The sequence below is a fragment of the Neovison vison genome, chromosome 1 (assembly GCF_020171115.1).
Source record: "Neovison vison isolate M4711 chromosome 1, ASM_NN_V1, whole genome shotgun sequence".
Classification (NCBI taxonomy): domain Eukaryota; kingdom Metazoa; phylum Chordata; class Mammalia; order Carnivora; family Mustelidae; genus Neogale; species Neogale vison.
This window is the reverse complement of record NC_058091.1, coordinates 82953811-82971475: the sequence shown is the minus strand read 5'-3', so window position 1 is coordinate 82971475 and position 17665 is coordinate 82953811. Positions and strand designations below refer to the sequence as shown.

Here is a 17665-nt window from a genome sequence, read left to right as displayed (position 1 = left end):
TGTTTTAGTGAATGTTCCATGAGTGCTAAAAAAGAATGTGTATTATTAATTGATTCACATCTTTTATATATTTATTAGTCAGTGGAATTTGTCATTTTCTAAGAGAGATGTGTTAATTTCCCAAGTTAATGGTGGGCTTGTCCATTTTTTTCTTGTAGTTTGGACCATTTTTTAATGTATTTAGATGCTACATTATTTTGTGCATACAAATTTAGAATTAGTATAACATTTTTCAAGTTTGAATGAGAATTTGTATATTTATGCATTAAAAACCAGAATAGTTATTACAAATTTTATTTGCAGCTTATGTGATACATGAATTAAAATAAAACAAACAAGTTGAAACCTAATTGAGAATATTTCTCTTAGTTCTTTTGGTGGGAACAATAGATTTTGCTGCTGAAAGCTGAAGACACAGCAGCCTTATTATGCCAAGATGAAAATGAGATCAGATTGAAGGTTCAATCATAGTTTTTCATGGTGAAATCTTCTGTACCAGGGCACTAGAGAATGGCCACCACCCAAAAAAGCAGTAAGTATACAGAAGGAAAGAGTACAAAACCTTTGGTCTAGGATTTACTAATGTTAAAAAAAACTTAGGTGACAGGGAACAGATTGGTTAATAAGATGAAGTAACTAAAACAAAAGAGGACTAACAACAGAAGTCCTGCTCCCAATCTCTGTTCTAGGCAATTTTTCTGTAAACATCTTTGCTTTAAGCATTTTCCCTTCAAACCTTTTTACAACCTAATTGGCCATAAGGCAATTCTGTCATAAAAGATAAAATACCTGGTTGATGTTTGGTTTCATTCTCTACTGATGAATCAACAAGCTTTAGGAAAGTTAATGTATTGAAGATAGGTGTCTATTTGGTTTTTTCATTTCTCCATTGACAAAATCCCCATTTTTATATTCTATGAATCTGTGCTCTTGTAATGGTCTATATAGTATTCTATAGTTTTGGTAGTGTCCTTTCTATACAGTGTACTACTGTTTTTAATACATTTCAAGTATCTTTGTCTTCACTTACCAGTTTGTCTCATTTATTTGGAATACCAATAAATCTGGATTCATTTTAACCATGTTATTTTGTCCTGTTTCTCTTTTCTATTCTCTCTTTTTCTTTCCCTTCCCCCTTTTCTGCCTTTCGACTAAATTCAGTTGTCTATTTTTAAAAAATCTCTACTTGTTTGAGGGTTCATATTTTCTCATTACCCTAGAAATCTTAGCATATATATTTACCTTAAAAAAGTCTAAAGTTGATAGTTTTACATTCCTCTCAGTCAGTGCAAGAGTCCTACCCAAATACAGTGGAAATTTGGTTGAAAATTTAGATTTTGAAGAACACTTAGTGAATGATATACACAGAGTGCTCATTTTAGCATTATCTGTATCGACCCCAAACTGGACCAAATATCCAGATAAACTGTTGCATATTCACAATGGAATACTTTAACAAAACAAGGATGAATAAACTCATGCTACACAAAATTTGTGTAAGGATCTCACAACATAATGTTGAATCTAAGAATTCACCCTCACAAATGCATATTGTGTAATTCTATTAATATAAATTTCAAAAACAAGCAAAACTCATCTATGGTGATAAAACTCACAACAGTGGTTACCTTTGGATGGTAATGACTGACAGAGGGTAGAGGAGAGGTTTCTGAGATGTTACTGGTGTTCTGCATCTTGACCTGGGAGGTGGTTTTGCAGGTGTGTTCACTATGGAAATAGGTATCAAGCTATACACACTCTGTGCACTTTTCTGAATACAGTTCCACTTCAGTAAAATTTTACTGAAAATAAAAATAAAAAGACTTTTTGCTTCTCTTTAAAACCATGGCAGTTATTTCATTAAATATTCTGTTTTACCTATCTTTTATTGTTTTGGTAATAGTAATGATCCTCTGATTAACACCGTGTCTCTCGGAATTTCATTTAGCCTTAGCTTGTGCGGCCAGTGCAGCTTCTTCACGCCACTTAGCTTTCTTCGCCAGGTTCCAACTTGTTAAGGATTCATGTCGTTCTGCTGCCTGAAAAACAAGAATAACGAACAAAAACAAAACAAAAAATGAAGCAAAGCATTGTAACTCTCTGGAAAGAATTTGTATTTCAGACATATACGAGATCCTCTGTGAAAAGGAGAAAAGTAACTTAATACATCTGTCACAAACAGTAGCCAAGAAAAAGGATCCTTTGGTATAGAACAAAGTAGCTATGTAAGTTGCAAGACTTGTAGTCAACAGGACAACTGACATCGGAAATCTGCCCTGGATCTCTCAGCACACAAAGACATATTTTTTTGGATAAAAAAATAAAAATATTTTCAAATAGTTATGCTAAAAATCAATAAAGGGAAATCTTCAGGTATCAGAAATGGAAAGAACTCAAAAAGCATGAAATGGTGAGGAATAAAAAGGATTGAAGCCAGGAAGAGAAGGAATGATTTCAGGCAGAGGGCATTAGGGAAAAATACAGGTTTTAGCAGCTGGGAGCTGGGAGTTTAATCTCTGCCCCAAAAGGTGAGTGCAGAGTTTGGATCTGGAGTTGGAAGTATCAGGTACTCCATTGAAATGACTAAAATTACTCTTACCAGCCCAAGGAACTGGCAAAGAAACCAGAAATTTTCTGGGGGGAAAAATCACTTCTGAAAAGAAAAGATGATCAGCATCATAATTAAGACATAAAAACTCTAGCTAGAAAACAGATCTGTGGGAATAATCTAAGTGCAGTGCAGAGAAACAGATACAAAAAATAGAAAAAAAGTTAAGAGACATGGAGAGTAGAATTTAGAAGTTCCAACATACATACATAACAGATGGAAAGAATAGAGAGACTGGGTGAAGGGGTCATATTTGAAGTTATGACAGCTTGGACTTTTTCAGAAGTGAGGAAATCTATATATAGGTCCTCAGACTGAAGAGTGTATGAAGTCCTTAGCAGAAAAAAAAAAAAAGATATGGATGAATTCCTAATCCGTCCCTCACACTTATTATATTCCCAGTACAGGGCTTGGTGTATTTTGCCTGTTGTGCCTACCAGTTCTCTCCCCAGCATTACACATCTCCAAAATGGTGGCACCATCAACCTTGTTGCTGAAGTAAAAAACCCAGGCTTTTTGGTTTCTTTCTTCCATTTACTTTCCTCCTCCCACATCAAATGTACCACAAAGTTCTATCCTTTCTATCCCCCCAAATACATCTCAGATTGATAAACTTTCCTCCACCTCCATCTATCACAATCTCAGTTAAAGTATATGCATTGATTATTTAAAACAAAAGAATTGGAGAGAGGCAAGAGGGACAATTATGAGACTCTTTAGAAGATATTGGAATCAGTTTGGCAACAGATGTTGGTTATCTCAGACCAGGGTGATATCAAGAGAGATGGTGAGGAGTGGTCCAACCGTACGTATATTTTAAAATGGAGTCAACAGGATTGCTGATGTATCATCGCTTACTCATGAGTAGCTGGAAGATGATAAAATCGTGAGCACCTGGGAAAAGCCATGTTAAAGCAGGTGGTCATGGAAGATCTCTGCCTGGAGTGAGAATAAGCCAGCTATGGAAAGTCCAGAGGAAGGAAGGAAATCCTAGTGAGGAAAAAGGGTTTAGTATTAAAAAAGAGAAAAGACCTAGAGTAGATGGAGCATAATGAACAAAGAGAAGATGTTATAAAAACAAGGAGGGTCCAGACAGTATCAGACTCCATTCTGTCATTCAGGAGCTAGAGAATCATGACCTTGGTGGACAGTCATTTTATCTACAGTAGGTTATAAATAAGAGGTCACCAAATTTCTTTATTCCTATGTTTGAACATTTAAGAAATATTTAATAAATTTCCCCTTTGATGAGAATCCTTTCAAAGCACACATTCTCTGACACAGACCCATAAATGGGTATGTACGTGACATCAGTAAACTTACAGACTCAGTTCCTATGTGAATTACTGGGCTCAAATACTCTCAAAAACCTGAAAAGTAACCCAGGGCAGAATCACAGGATGAGGGAGAATGGTAATTGGCTACACACGCCCAGAGAGGGAAGATGTGCAGATCCAAGCAAATTCTTCTGTGTGATGCAGCTGCCAAAACTTGCCTTCAACTCTGGTTGTGTTACTAGAATGCAGTTCACAAACAAGGAAGTTAGTTGCGCTCTAATGGGTTCAGTTGCAAATGCCACTGTGAAGGGAGACACTGATAAAGCAGTGTGTTCAGAGGAGAGGAAAGTTGTACGGGATAGGGAAATTAAGACGGGAGAAGAGAAGACTCGTAGGGATGTGTTAGATGTCCCCCAATATTTGTGGGCTGCTCTTCATGGTCAAAAGTGATCGGCAGATGAAAGGATTTGGGGAAGCAAGAAACACAATTCGAGTAATCAGCTCTTAATTTCTCTCTAGAAACCACATACTGGAGATGACAAGGCAAGGGCTCACATGCAGGATACAGACAAGTTGGCCTTGAGCATGTCCAATATTTGCCATTTCTGAGGATTTCATGATTCTGTGTGATAGTTATGATTGAGTTCATGACTTCAGGGAATTACCAAGTCTGGGTAACTTTCACACAGCAAACTTCTTCTTGCACAGATTTTAACCAAGCTATGAACTGTCCTATTTAACCAGGCTATGAACTATTTTTACCTTATAAATGGAAACAAACTTTTGTTCCTCCTCTCTAACCATGTAGTTTGCATTTGCAGGCTGAAATTTTCATGACAGAAATTGTTTCCAGGAGGAGAGATATTTATGGATGGCTCAAGAAGTCTATGATGAAATTGTGCTTACATGTAAAACAGAACAATAATCTTCAAATTAAGAATAAAGCTCACAGTATTTCTTAAAATTCACCAGTCCAGCTGTATTTTAAAGAGACACTCACCCTTTTGGCTGAGACGATCACTGCAAAACAGGCGATAATGGTGAGTCCAATCATTATGTAACAAGCTTTCACTCGAGCCTTGTTTCTTGCAGCATCTATCATTTCTGGCCTAAACCAAGATGTGTATTCTGTTAATTATATTGCAGTAATCTGCTTTTCTCTCCCTGGCATGATAGACAATCCCTGATGGCCAACTGCAGATGTGGAACACGTCCAAAGCCGAGCCCATTATGTTCCCAATTTCAAAATAACAGGTATAATTACGTCTTCATTAATGTTAGTCACCATGAAACCACAGTGTAGTATATTTAGTTTCTAACTTCTCAAAATATAAAATATAACTTCTTGAAATGATGGCCTGATTCTTTTTTTTTTTTTTTTTTTGGTCACAGGTCAGGGTAAAGGTTAAGAATTTAAGTTTATATATGTCTATGACTTGTGTCCATTTGGTCCCTTTGTTATTAAGTGGGCTTCATCTTTAGTTTTTTTTAAAAGATTTTATTTATTTATTTTGAGAGAGAAAGAGAGAGAGAGAGAGCAAGAGAGCGTGGGGGCAAAAGGGAGGGCCAGAGGGAGAGGAAGAGAGACTCTCAAGGGGACTCTGAGCGGAGCCTGAAGCCCGAGGTGGGACTCCATCTCACGATCCTGAGATCATGACCTGCTCTGAAAGCAAGAGTTGGGCCTTTAACCCACTGAGCCACCCAGGCACCTCTCCTTCTTGGTTTTAATCAGGTTGTTTTTTAAAAAATACTTTCCCCTCATTTTTTTTTCTCACTGGGCTCCCAATCCCTTCTTGCCTTCTCCCATCCTCTCCTGATTAAAGAGACCGTTATACCTTGTGGGTATATTCTCCTCTATTAGAGAAAAGGTGTTTCCTTTGAGGCTTTTGCATGAAGTTTTCAAAATAAGTGATCAAAATTACAATGATTTGTTGAAGAAAAAGACAAAGTCACCTTCGTTTTCTTATTATTCTGAAATTTTCTATACTTGATCGAATACTGGGGAGACTTATTTATTAATATAAAGTTACAGGCAAGTTGTTTAAGATTTTAGCAACGTTACTTAACAAAGCAGAGTCACAAACTTAATTGTGTCTGTGGGCTTTTTTTTTTTTTAAAGATTTTATTTATTTATTTGACAGAGATCACAAGTAGATGGAGAGGCAGGCAGAGAGAGAGAGAGAGAGAGAGAGAGGGAAGCAGGCTCCCTGCTGAGCAGAAAGCCCGATGTGGGACTCGATCCCAGGATCCTGAGACCATGACCTGAGCTGGAGGCAGCGGCTTTAACCCACTGAGCCACCCAGGCGCCCATGTCTGTGGGCTTTTTATACTGAAATAAACTTTAACAATTTGCAATAATATGAAGTGCAGTTTATAGATACACATGATTAAAGAATGATTCTTGAGAATGTATGCAACAGTATTCTTTCTTATCTAATGCCAAGTTTAAATAGAATGTAGTTACATTCTTCTATTACTTCTATTATTTGTAGTTACTTCCTTCTTCCTTGTCAGAAAGACAAGTTGCAATTTCTCTTAAAAATGAAAAACATTTTCTTTAACTTTTCCACCAGCTTAAAGAGCATGGCAAACCAATATCTAGCCTGTTTTCCTTAGATTTGAGACAGCCAATGTGAATTTTAAGATGTTAGTTGCAAACAGGTGAATATGAAGACATTATTAGATTATATTTGTTGCTGACTTTTGTTCCAGATGGAGCCCAGAAGATATGATCTTTTTTACCCATCCATCTGGCTTTGATCTGCTATACCAAATTAGGTGTGCACTGAAAAAAAACATGAAAAAGCACAGTTATGATTAAGTATCATTAGTGTATAATACAAAAATTATAGCTCACTTGCTAATTACATGTCCATTAAGAGCATACAAAGTGAAAGCTATTCACGTTGTAAGCCTAAAACTTAGCTTGGGAGGTATATCCCTCAACAGCAATGCTTTAAAAAATTATAGGAAAGAGCAAAATGAAAAATATTCAAATACTTTAATGTTTCCAACACCAAACTACAATTCCTTTCTTAGACATTTTATTTGAAGTTAGATTCCCCTGTTTATAACACTTCTTTTGACTGTGATCCTGGGGAAATTAAATTATTCTATAAAATGGGTCTCTTCACACGCAATACTGGACCTACTGTCTCCTGACAAGTATTAATTTACAATACTACAGGTTCTTTACATTCTTTTTTACATTTATTTTTATTTAGTTAATTTTTATTTATTACTGAAGTATTGATTATTCTGTTATAGCACTGAGAAACTTAAAATTCCAAAAAATTAAGGATGGTATTTTAGCTTTTCTGAGGATGATTTCTGCTTCGGGCTGAGTCTGTAGTTCAGAATCTACAGATCTCAAGGAAAACAATATTTGTCTTGTAATATTACAAAAAAAGTCTCTGGGGTTGAATAAATGCTGAATATAGATTTCAAATTCTGTGTTATTTCAAATTCCATGTCCATTCCTAATTAAATAATTTGATCCAAGAAAGGGATAAAAAGGTTTGAGAATTCACTATTGAGCCAACATTTCCCAGCACGTGTTTCTTTCCTCATTTGTTAAAAATATGCTTTTGGTAACTAGTAAATTACAAAGTAACAAAAGTGTTGACAAGTACACCTAAAACTAATATAATATTGTGTGTCAACTATACTTCAATGTAAAAAAATGTACATTTAAATTTTGATTTTAAAACGTGTAGGTAATATGTGCAGAACAAGCTGCAGGCCTAGTTTCCATTATTCATTCCACTAGGCACGGATTATTATTACACCGTATAAAAATTATATACAGGACATCTCTAATCCGTATCTGATATTATAGTTCTAGTCTCCTCTTTTTTTTTTATTTTTTAGATCAGCTTAAAAAGTAGTAGATTGGTTTTATGCTTAATTTCCTTCATTCCCTTTTTTAAATCCACTCCCTTGTAACAAATGCTGAGAAGTATTTTGGGCTTGCATAAACTGAAACTGTAGAAAGATGATTTCTACAGGTTAAATTTACCTTTGGGGTGAAATTGTCAGCTTGCGTTTTATCATTTAAGCGACCCTCTATCTTGGTTTTGGAATAGTGAAGAGACCAGCGATGCTGACGCTCCGAGGGTCCCAGCCCGAGGGAACCCCGCGCTCCGTGGGCTGCAGAACCAGGAGCATCAGGCTTCTCCCGCCCCAGAACAGGAGGTCTCCTGGATGCGGCTTCCTCCCAGAGGCTCTTTAGTCCTCCCAGGAGCCAGGAGCCTTAGTTAGGTGGAGCAGGGAGCTGCTCCCCGGGCAGAGTCCCTCTCCCTCTCTGGGGACCCTGCAACCACCCGGAAGCACGCGCGGACCTTGCCGTCTGTTGTGACCCAAGCGTTCCGCTGCCTTGAAGCTCTGAGCTCCCTGGGGCGGGTATGTGGGCGATGGTGCAAGTGCCCACCGAACTGGGTTTTCACCCAACTTCAACAATCTCCTTGTAAGCTTAGGTGCCCACTGTTCACTCAAGGCATTTGACATTTAACCGCACTAGGGAGAGGCTGGGGAGGGGTACTCCTCAAGGTGGTGGGTGTTGCGAAGCACCGCGGCTGCCTTCTTTCCGGGGCGCGCCGAGGTCGGGAGGTGCATGGAGCCGGCACCCCTTCATGCGCACGAAAACTGGCCGCCGCACAGGCCACACTTACGGGATCCGAGGCGGGATGTCCTCCATCGCTTTGAAACGCCCGGTCCACACCAGGATTTTCTTATCGAATTGCGAAGGCTTGTACTCGGCGGGGACCCGGTGGACCTTTCCTGCTGCGAAGGCGACAGGGGTGGCCGGAGGAACCGACTGACCGATGGCACAGTGGCTCAGAGCGCACTCACACCACCCCCTTCCTCCCTCAGCCCAGGCGCGGCTCCTCGCCCGCTGCTCCGCACCCTCTCCTTTCCAGGTCGTTCCCAGCCCGGGCTCACCTGGACCCTGGGGCTCAGAGCCGCTGGCGGCCCGGCCGCTGCAGTAGCGGGGCAGACCCCGAGGCCGCAGGGGCGCTATGGGCCGTGTCGCTGCTTCTCCGTGCGCTCCCGGAGGCCTGCGGAAGATGCGCCCTAGGCGGAGGCCCCGGAGGCCCCCGAGAGCCGCGAGCATGCTGCGCCCCATTTCGGCGCTCCCAGCTCCCCGGCGGAGTTCTGCAGCTGCTCCCCGGCCCGCCCCACCCCCGCGGCGCTCCCAGGGGAGCCCGGGCAGTGCAGCTGGAGCCTCCCGCACGTACACACTCGCTCCCGGTCCCCGCCCCCGGCCTGAGACCCTGGCCACGACCCTGGGGGCCGAGTCCCCTGCGAGCAGGGCCCAGGAGGGTTGTCGTCTCTGCTGGAAAACTTTCGGAGCAGATTCACCACCTCCTGGGACTGCTCCCGGCAGCTCCTTCTAAAGCCATTTCTTTGTGTTGAGTAGAAACGCTTCCCTCAGACTTTCCTCCTTTGGTTCCAATGTTTGGTGTCAAGAGAATAAACCTAAACCCTCTCCTCCAGAAAAAGCCAACTGTCCCTCAAGGGCAGGGCACACCAGATGTTTTCCAAGTAAGTGTGAGGACAAGCAACAAACTTCTGAATTTCCCATGAAGAGAGATTTTGAAGTTGGCTCCTCATCCCACTCTCCATTCCCACACTTTTTCTCTTTCCTAGCCAAAACCACCTAAGTTGCTGCAATTTCTTTTTCTCCATCTTTCATTTCTTCCTAAGACCACACCCTCTCCAAACGTTCTTCAAATGAACCTTTCTTCTACCTTCCACCATTTTCCCTCGGCAAGAAAGGAGTGGGGAGGAATCTGCTATTCTCTTGCAGACTCTGGGAAAGGGGGTGAGGAAAGCTGTCTACTCCGAAGGACTTTTCTTAACTCTGCTTACTCCTATTCCCTGGACAACAGACCCCAGCCAAGTAAGGGTGCTTTTCAGGACCCAGCCCCAGGCCCTCCTCTCCCTCCTCCCATTATTGTCTCTGAGGTTCCTTCCAGAGCTGGACACTGCCTTACACATTTAGCTGAATCTCCAGATATTTCTTTTCTTCCTCACCAGACTGTCAGGCTCTTGAAGGCCAGATCCCTGTACCTCCAAGTGTCTTTCACATAACAATGCTTAGCAAAAGAAGAGAGTCATACCTCCCTACAGAAACACGCATTTGAAGGAGAGGCTCTAGAAAGAACACTGGCTTTGCCTTCATACAAAGGTTGAAGCCCCTGATGTATGACTTGGGAGTCTCACAGTCATAATAAGCAAATCATTTATGCTATCAGTCTTGGTCTCATTTGTAAAAGTATTCCTACCTCTCAAGTTCATTCATGCAGTGACTACAAAAAACGGTACAATCGGCCAGCTACTTCTCAGAGCCGGGGATAGAGCCTTGAACAATGTCAAGTGGGAATGAGTAGTTGACAAAACCAAAAGCAGGCTGAAAACAAAACAAAACAAAACAAAACAAACAAACAAAAAAAACAAAGGAAGTAGGGTGGAGAGGAAGATATTTAGAAAACTTGGTTAGGGATACCCTTCTAACTGCGCCTGGCACATAGTAACATTTCAAAAAGATGTTGTCATTTCTTCCCTTCACATCTTTTGTTTCACTCGTCCCAAAACACACGGGCATTTTAACTTGTGAAATCTCATGGAGTGAATTATGGGAGGCTATGACCTCCCGGAAGGTAAGGGTTATGTTTTATTGAACACCATATCCTTAGGATGTAGGTGAAAAATTTGGCACTTAGATCCTTGATATGTATTTGTTAAATGAATAAGTGAGTGCAAGTCTTCAATGATAAAATAGACTGTTTGGGCTAGTTTAAGAAAAGACTGAAGTATTTGAGGACACAATGAACTGAATGAATTCCTGCTTGACTAAGTACATTACCATGGATAACATTTGATTGTTTCAGGAAAATGCTACTTGAAAATTCTCCCATTGCTCAGACACGTTCCTTTTCCTTTTAAGATTTTATTTTTCTTCATGTTTCTGAGAAAAATATCTCTGGGAAACAACCCGTCATTAATCGTTCACCGAGGAGTTATTAAACTGGCCAAGTAAGTTTATTTCCCTGGAAAGAACCAAATGTCAAGCATCTACGCATGATTTTCTATCTCCAGCTTCTCTAGAAAGGCAGAATGACAGAGCAAGAGTGTAAGAGATTCTATCATGAGAAAAAGAACAATTTGCATTCTATTCTCTATTCCTTACGGGATTAAAACATCACTATTTGGCCGTGGTCTGCATAAGAAAAAAAAAATACAGCTGCATGGGAGATATTTTCTTTGGTTCTAGAATGGGACCAAATTAAAAAAAAAAAAACTCAAATCAACTTTTAATAGAAGAAAACACTAATTGTAGCTAATTGTATTCATTTCTTTTCGTTTCTTTTCAAACCAGAACAGCTTATTTATTCATTGAACAAGTATTTACTGAGTGCCTCCCCTGTGCTGGGCTGTGTTCTAGGATCTAATGTTATAGCAGGTAAGCGAATAAAACTCTTTGCCCCTTACAGAGTTTATTACTAATCCGTGGTGGTTTTAGTCTACCCATTGTGTACTATATTATATTACTTTTCAATCCTGTGGTTTATCTGATTTGTATATACTATTTTCAGTTTTGTTCCTTCTGGGTTTTTGATTAGTATGGTTTATGTTTTAATTTCTTAGGATGGTTTATGTTTCCATTTCTTACAGTTAATTTAGTTACTTCTTAAGATTCACAGTTAAGGGGCACCTGGGTGGCTCAGTGGGTTAAAGCCTCTGCCTTCGGCTCAGGTCATGATCCCAGGGTTCTGGGATGGAGCCCTGCATCTGCCTCTCTGCTCAGCAGGGAGCCTGCTTCCCCCTCTCTTTCTGCCTGCCTCTCTGCCTACTTGTGATCTCTGTCTGTCAAATAAATAAATAAAATCTTTAAGATTCACAGTTAAAACTAGGACTATATATTAAATGAAGCTATTATGTAGACTGAGGGGAAAATGGGGGTGAATTTTAAATTATTTTATTATCTTTATTTATTATCAAAAACCACTGTGTGCTCTCCACTGGGCTAAGACAGAAGATGCCAAAATTGCCACAAAGCTATCCCTGAGAATTTCCCACTCTGGCTAGGATGATGAGGGGTTGGGAGGGAACTTGACTAATTTATTTTCCAATCCCCTACTAGCCTGTCTGTAGGGAAAGCTCTACGGTGACTGTTGACCTGCAGACCCAACTCACTGGAGTCTCCAGTGGTTCAGGCAACCTTATTTAAATACATGGTCCAGGCGGTAGCCCAGTTACCCAATAGTATTAAGCATAACTTTACAGCACTAGCAGAAGCTCAAAATGAGATCTGAGGGCGCCTGGGTGGCTCAGTGGGTTAAGCCGCTGCCTTCGGCTCAGGTCATGATCTCAGGGTCCTGGGATCGAGTCCCGCATCAGGCTCTCTGCTCAGCAGGGAGCCTGCTTCCTCCTCTCTCTCTCTGCCTGCCTCTCTGCCTACTTGTGATCTCTCTCTGTCAAATAAATAAAATAAAATCTTTAAAAAAAAATGAGATCTGAAAAGCCAATTAATGAGCTCCTACACTCAGATCTTCTTGTTATTCCTCTTAATTCGCATTTTCATTCTTATAGTTCAATCTTTCATTCTCTCATTCTCTCTCAACCGTGCCATTGTAATGACCCCTAAAGACTTTTCCCTATCTGTTGTTAATTCTTTCTTTCATCCATTCTCTGCCTAGCCCCCAGAGATAGTTTTCGAAAACTCAGAAGCTATCATGTAAAACTTTCATGGGGCCAGTCTCTTTCCTATTCCCTCCCTAATCCTGCACTCGACCTCCCTATCCACAGACTACAAAAAGGACCCTGAAAAAAATCATAATGAGGCAAGGAGGACTCTTTCAAAGTCTCCTGCTTTGATATTTTGCAAAGTCTGATTCAAGTTCTCTGCCTTGTCATATCCCTACACATTGAAAATGTCACTAACCACAGGTAGGTGGGTCACACAGAATTATTGTGTGCTGTCACTGGTGTGTGCTATCAGTTAACATCACAGTGTAGCTCTGGCTTGGGTGGGGGGATAGGCACGGTGTGTGTGACCAACGCTTATCAGGACGTGGCTGAGTTCTGACTGGATGAGTTGCTTTTGTCCCATTGTTCTAAACATTAGTCAGAGAAATACATTCGTAAGAAAGCAGATTAGAGTAACATCTCCTGCACTATTTAATAATACATGGCTTTTACCAGAAAGGATGAATACCCAACATTTGCACCAACATGGCCGGGACTGGAGGAGATTGTGCTAAGTCAAATAAGTCAAGCAGAGAAAGTCAATTATCACATGGCTTCACTTACTTGTGAAGCATAAGGAATAGCATGGAGGACATTAGGAGAAGGAAGGGGAAAATAAAGGGGCGAATGATTGGGGAGACCAACCATGGAGACTGTGGACTCCGAGAAACAAACTGAAGGTTTTGGGGGGGTTGATATAGGGATGGGTTAGCCCAGTGATGGGTATTAAAGAGGGCACATATTGCATGGAATACTGAGTGTTATACGCAAGGAATGAATCATGGAACACTGCATCAAAAACTAATGATGGGGACGCCTGGGTGGCTCAGTTGGTTGGACGACTGCCTTCGGCTCAGGGCGTGATCCTGGAGTCCCGGGATCGAGTCCCGCATCAGGCTCCCAGCTCCATAGGGAGTCTGCTTCGCTCTCTGACCTTCTCCTTGCTCGTGCTCTCTCTCACTGTCTCTCTCTCTCTCAAATAAATAAAAATCTTTAAAAAAAAAAAAAAACTAATGATGTATTGTATGGTGACTAACATAATATAATTTAAAAAATAATGCATGGCTTTTATTTGTTCTAGAAATAGCAAATCTGAAACGCATGTATATTTATTAAGTACTGTTTATGCAGACTGGCCCAGGACAGTGAAGGGGTGTCTGCAGTGGCCATGTCTCTCACATTCTTTGGCTGTTTGGATATCTATTAAGCCTCCTGCATGTGTCAGATTGTATGCAACTGCTTAACCACTTCACAACGGGGCAGCCTCTGGTCCTTCCCCAGTGATCAAACTTCAAAATTTCTGGTAACAATCTCTTGTAGCAAAATTAGCATTTTACAGTCCCAGGGTCTAAATCTGCTACAGACTTTTCACCCTTGAGGCACAATGATGACTTTATGTCATTCAAATGTGTATGCTTTGGAAGAATTTTAGGATGGCTTAAGACTGCTGCTCAGCTCCCCGTCTCACACCACCCTCTTCAGACACTTATAGAGAAGAGGTCTTGCAAAATGAATTGGACCCATTATAAACGTGCAGTGTGATACCTTTCCTATCTAATTACAATTAAAGAAGGCTGTTCACAATCACAACGTGAATGATGCCACCCCGAAGTCCTATAAAATAATTTCCTTTTGTCCTACCTGCATTTATACAAATCTTAGCTTCTCTCAGCCATAATGGAATTTTTGAATCTAGAAATGATCTCGTTTTAGAAATTAAATGTCGAATTTAGTATAATGATAACTACTATCCTGGGCTTTATTTAAAAAGAAACTGGCCTCTCTCTCTGAGCTCAGGTCTGTTTCAGGCTGGAAGACTGCCACCGGGATGGGCCTGTGTCATCAGTTTCTTGTCTGTCACCTTCCTGCCTCCTGCTTCTCTTCTATCTCTGATTGACCCTCCCTCTCACTCCTTCACCAGGTCCCCGGGGGTTCCTGCAAACCTGGAAAGGAGAAGGGATGGAAAGAGAGGCAAGGGACATGAAAGGTCTTACGTGACAGATTTATTTATTTATTTATTTACTTACTTACTTATTTTTGTGATCTGATGTAGGCACTCTGTCTTTGATGGTTGTCAGAAACTGGGGGCTGGGGGCTTTCTGGAGGTTCCTGAGAGATACTGTGTACAGCCTGCCCCCACATCAGTGGAGGTAGGGCTGACTTCTGAAGCAGCCATCATCTCTCTGAGGCTGGATAGATGGCTTCTGTCACAACCTTTTGCCTTTAAATATGTTGGTCATGGGTCAAACTCGGTGTTACATGGGTCAGGTTCTCCAACAGGTTTTTCCAGATCTTGTCTCCCTGGAATTGAAGTGAGAGAAAAGAATTGCTCCTCCACTCTCCTCTTAACCATCCCGCATGGGAATGAGGGAGATTCCAAAGCACTTCAATAGCTTTTTCCAAAAATGTCTCTCTTAAACACATACATCCTCCTGGCTTGTCCAACATCTTAAATATTCATAAGGTAAGTAATAAGGATCCTGTGTCTTTTGCATATAACAATTTTGTCTAAACCGGAGGGATTATTATGGATAGTGTGAAGCTCCTGGTATCATGGGGATGCTGGAGGGGTGCCACTGAGCTTCCAGTAACTGCTCTTGGAAGCCCACACAGAACTGGCCTGGTAGGCAACTCTGTCTTCTCCGACCGAGAGCCACCCCGCCCCTGTCCCGGTTGGGCAACTCTTGTTGCCACAGTTGACCCCAGAACATACTGACTTGTCACTGCTAAGCCTAAATTTCATATGGAGGCATAGCAACAGCAAGGAGAATGGTAAATGTATCTGTTGTTATTTTTTATTTCATCTTGGAAAAGCACCACTCGTGGTGGGCATCCGTGAGTAGGTCCACATGTCCACAATAAACCACAGAGTTCTTTTTGGTGATTTCTTTTTCACGTCTTCATGGATGGCCCAGCATCTTGCTTTGAGATATGGAGATATTTAGCACCTATTGTTTTGTGTATTTTGTGAGTTAGGGATCTAATTTTTTTTTTTTTTCCCCAGTAAGGAGAGCTGCTTGTTCCTGCCATTATTTAATGAGCCATCTGTATTTCTGCATTGATTTTTATGTGGCCAAAACATAGATCTGGCTTTCATTTCTGTTTTATTGGTTGGGTTGGTTGTCCCTTCACCATTGTCATGCTCCTTGGATCCACTTTCCCTTGTTTTTCAAGAGTAACTTAATTCTTTGTTCTCTCACATATATTTAAAATCTGTCAATGTTGTTGAGATTTTATTGGAAATGTGTTGAAATTAATCACATAGAAAATGACCTCTCTATGATAGCAAGTCTTCTAATTCATGATTGGAAGTTTCCATTTATTCAGGTTTTCTTTCATATCCTTCATAAACATAGTTATTTCTTCATAAAGGCAATACTGTATCTCTGTTAATTTATTCCTAGGGGTCTTATAGTTTTTGTTTTATTTTGTTTATTATTTGTTTTATTTTATTTTGTTTATTATTTTATCAATACTAATTTCTGATGGGTTATTAGCCGTATATGGGCATGCTATTGAGTTTTCTATGCTGATTTTGTATCCATTGATCTTGATGAATTTTGTTATAGTTCTTTTAGTTTGTTTGTACATATTCTTGAATTTTCTATTTATATAATTATATTATCAACAAAATAAGGCATTTCAGTTTGTTTCTTTCCCACTTTTGTACCTCCTTATAACCATTGGCTATGAACTCCAGAACAATATTGATAAGAAAGCATCATAGTGGATTTTGTCCTTGAATTTGATGGGAGTACTTTTAAAAGTTTCACCACGAAATCTAATATTGGTTCTATTGTCTGAATGTTTGTTTTCCCAAGATTCATTTCTTGAAATCCTCATCACCACGGAGGTGGTATGGAGCCTTTGGGAGGTCATTAGGTCATTAGGGTGAGGCCCTCATGAATAGAATTAGTACTTTTACTAAAAAGTTCCAGGAAAGCACCCTTGTTTTTCTACCATGTGGAGCTATAGGGATGGTCATCTAGGAAGTGGGCCTTACCAGACAGGGACTCCACCAACAACTTGATCTTGAACTTCCAAGCAACCAGAACTACAGTAAATATGTTTGCTGAGTTTAAGAGATTTTTGTTGTAGCAGCCTGAGTGGACTAAGACAACTGTCCTTAAAGTTTGGGTGGTGTATTAGTTTCCAGGAGCTACCATAACAAATTACCATAAGCTGAGTGCCTTAAAATAACAGAAATTTGTTCTCTTTCAGTTCTGGAGGCTAGAAGTTCAAAACCAAGGTGTTGGCAGGGTCATAGTTCTCTGAAGTCTCTAGGAGAGTACACCATCATAAGATTTTGGATGCTTGTATTAAAAGCTGCTTGTTAAATTATTTTTGATAGACTGATGAATTTTATTTAACCAGTACATTTCTTAAAAGGACCCTCATCCTCAGTTAAAAGCTTGACTGAGCATAAAATTCTAGGACAAAAGAAATGTTTTAAAGATTATTCCATTGAACTTTAGCACCAGTATTGCTGTTGAGAAGTGCAGTGTTACTCAGATTCTAAATCTTTAGAAGTAAACGCCTTTTCCCTCTTAAAAAACTTTTGGAATATTCTCTCTGGCTCTGGTGATTTGAAATTTCAGAATGCAGTGATTTGTCATGGATATCTTTCATCCCAAGCACTTGGTGTTTTTTCGATTCTGTTTTCAAAAATGCATATTACTTACTAATGAGAGTAGTGGGCAATTTCTTGAAATCTTTCTCTGATAAAGTCCATCTATCATTTCTCTGCACTCTATTTCTGGAACCTCTATTTAGAGGTGGGTCTCTTAGAGAGGTCGTCTAATTTTTTTCTACTGTTTTCCATCTCTTTGTCTTTTAACTTACTTTTCAGAGTTTTTCCTCAGGTTTGTTTTTCAAACCTACTCTTTATTTTAAAATAATTGTTGATTGTCTATGCTGTGAAAAAAACAGTCCTAAGCACTATGATAACGTCAGTGACTAAAATGAAGATCTCTGATCTTTTGAAATTATTAGTCTGTTTGGAGGAAACAGAGCAAAAACTAAATGTCAT

General features: G+C 40.1%; 1 protein-coding gene across 1 annotated transcript; it reads right to left on the bottom strand.

Annotated features, from left to right (window-relative positions):
- Positions 1 to 278: 278 nt before the first annotated feature.
- On the bottom strand, positions 279 to 9010 carry FAM162B (family with sequence similarity 162 member B). The gene is made up of 5 exons (XM_044250065.1): positions 8827 to 9010; positions 8556 to 8667; positions 6587 to 6670; positions 4886 to 4994; positions 279 to 2039 (listed from the first exon to the last, which is right to left on the bottom strand). The coding sequence occupies exons 1-5, from the start codon at positions 9008 to 9010 to the stop codon at positions 1941 to 1943; spliced, it is 588 nt and encodes a 195-aa protein (XP_044106000.1). The 3' UTR covers positions 279 to 1940.
- Between the last annotated feature and the right edge of the window lie 8655 nt (positions 9011 to 17665).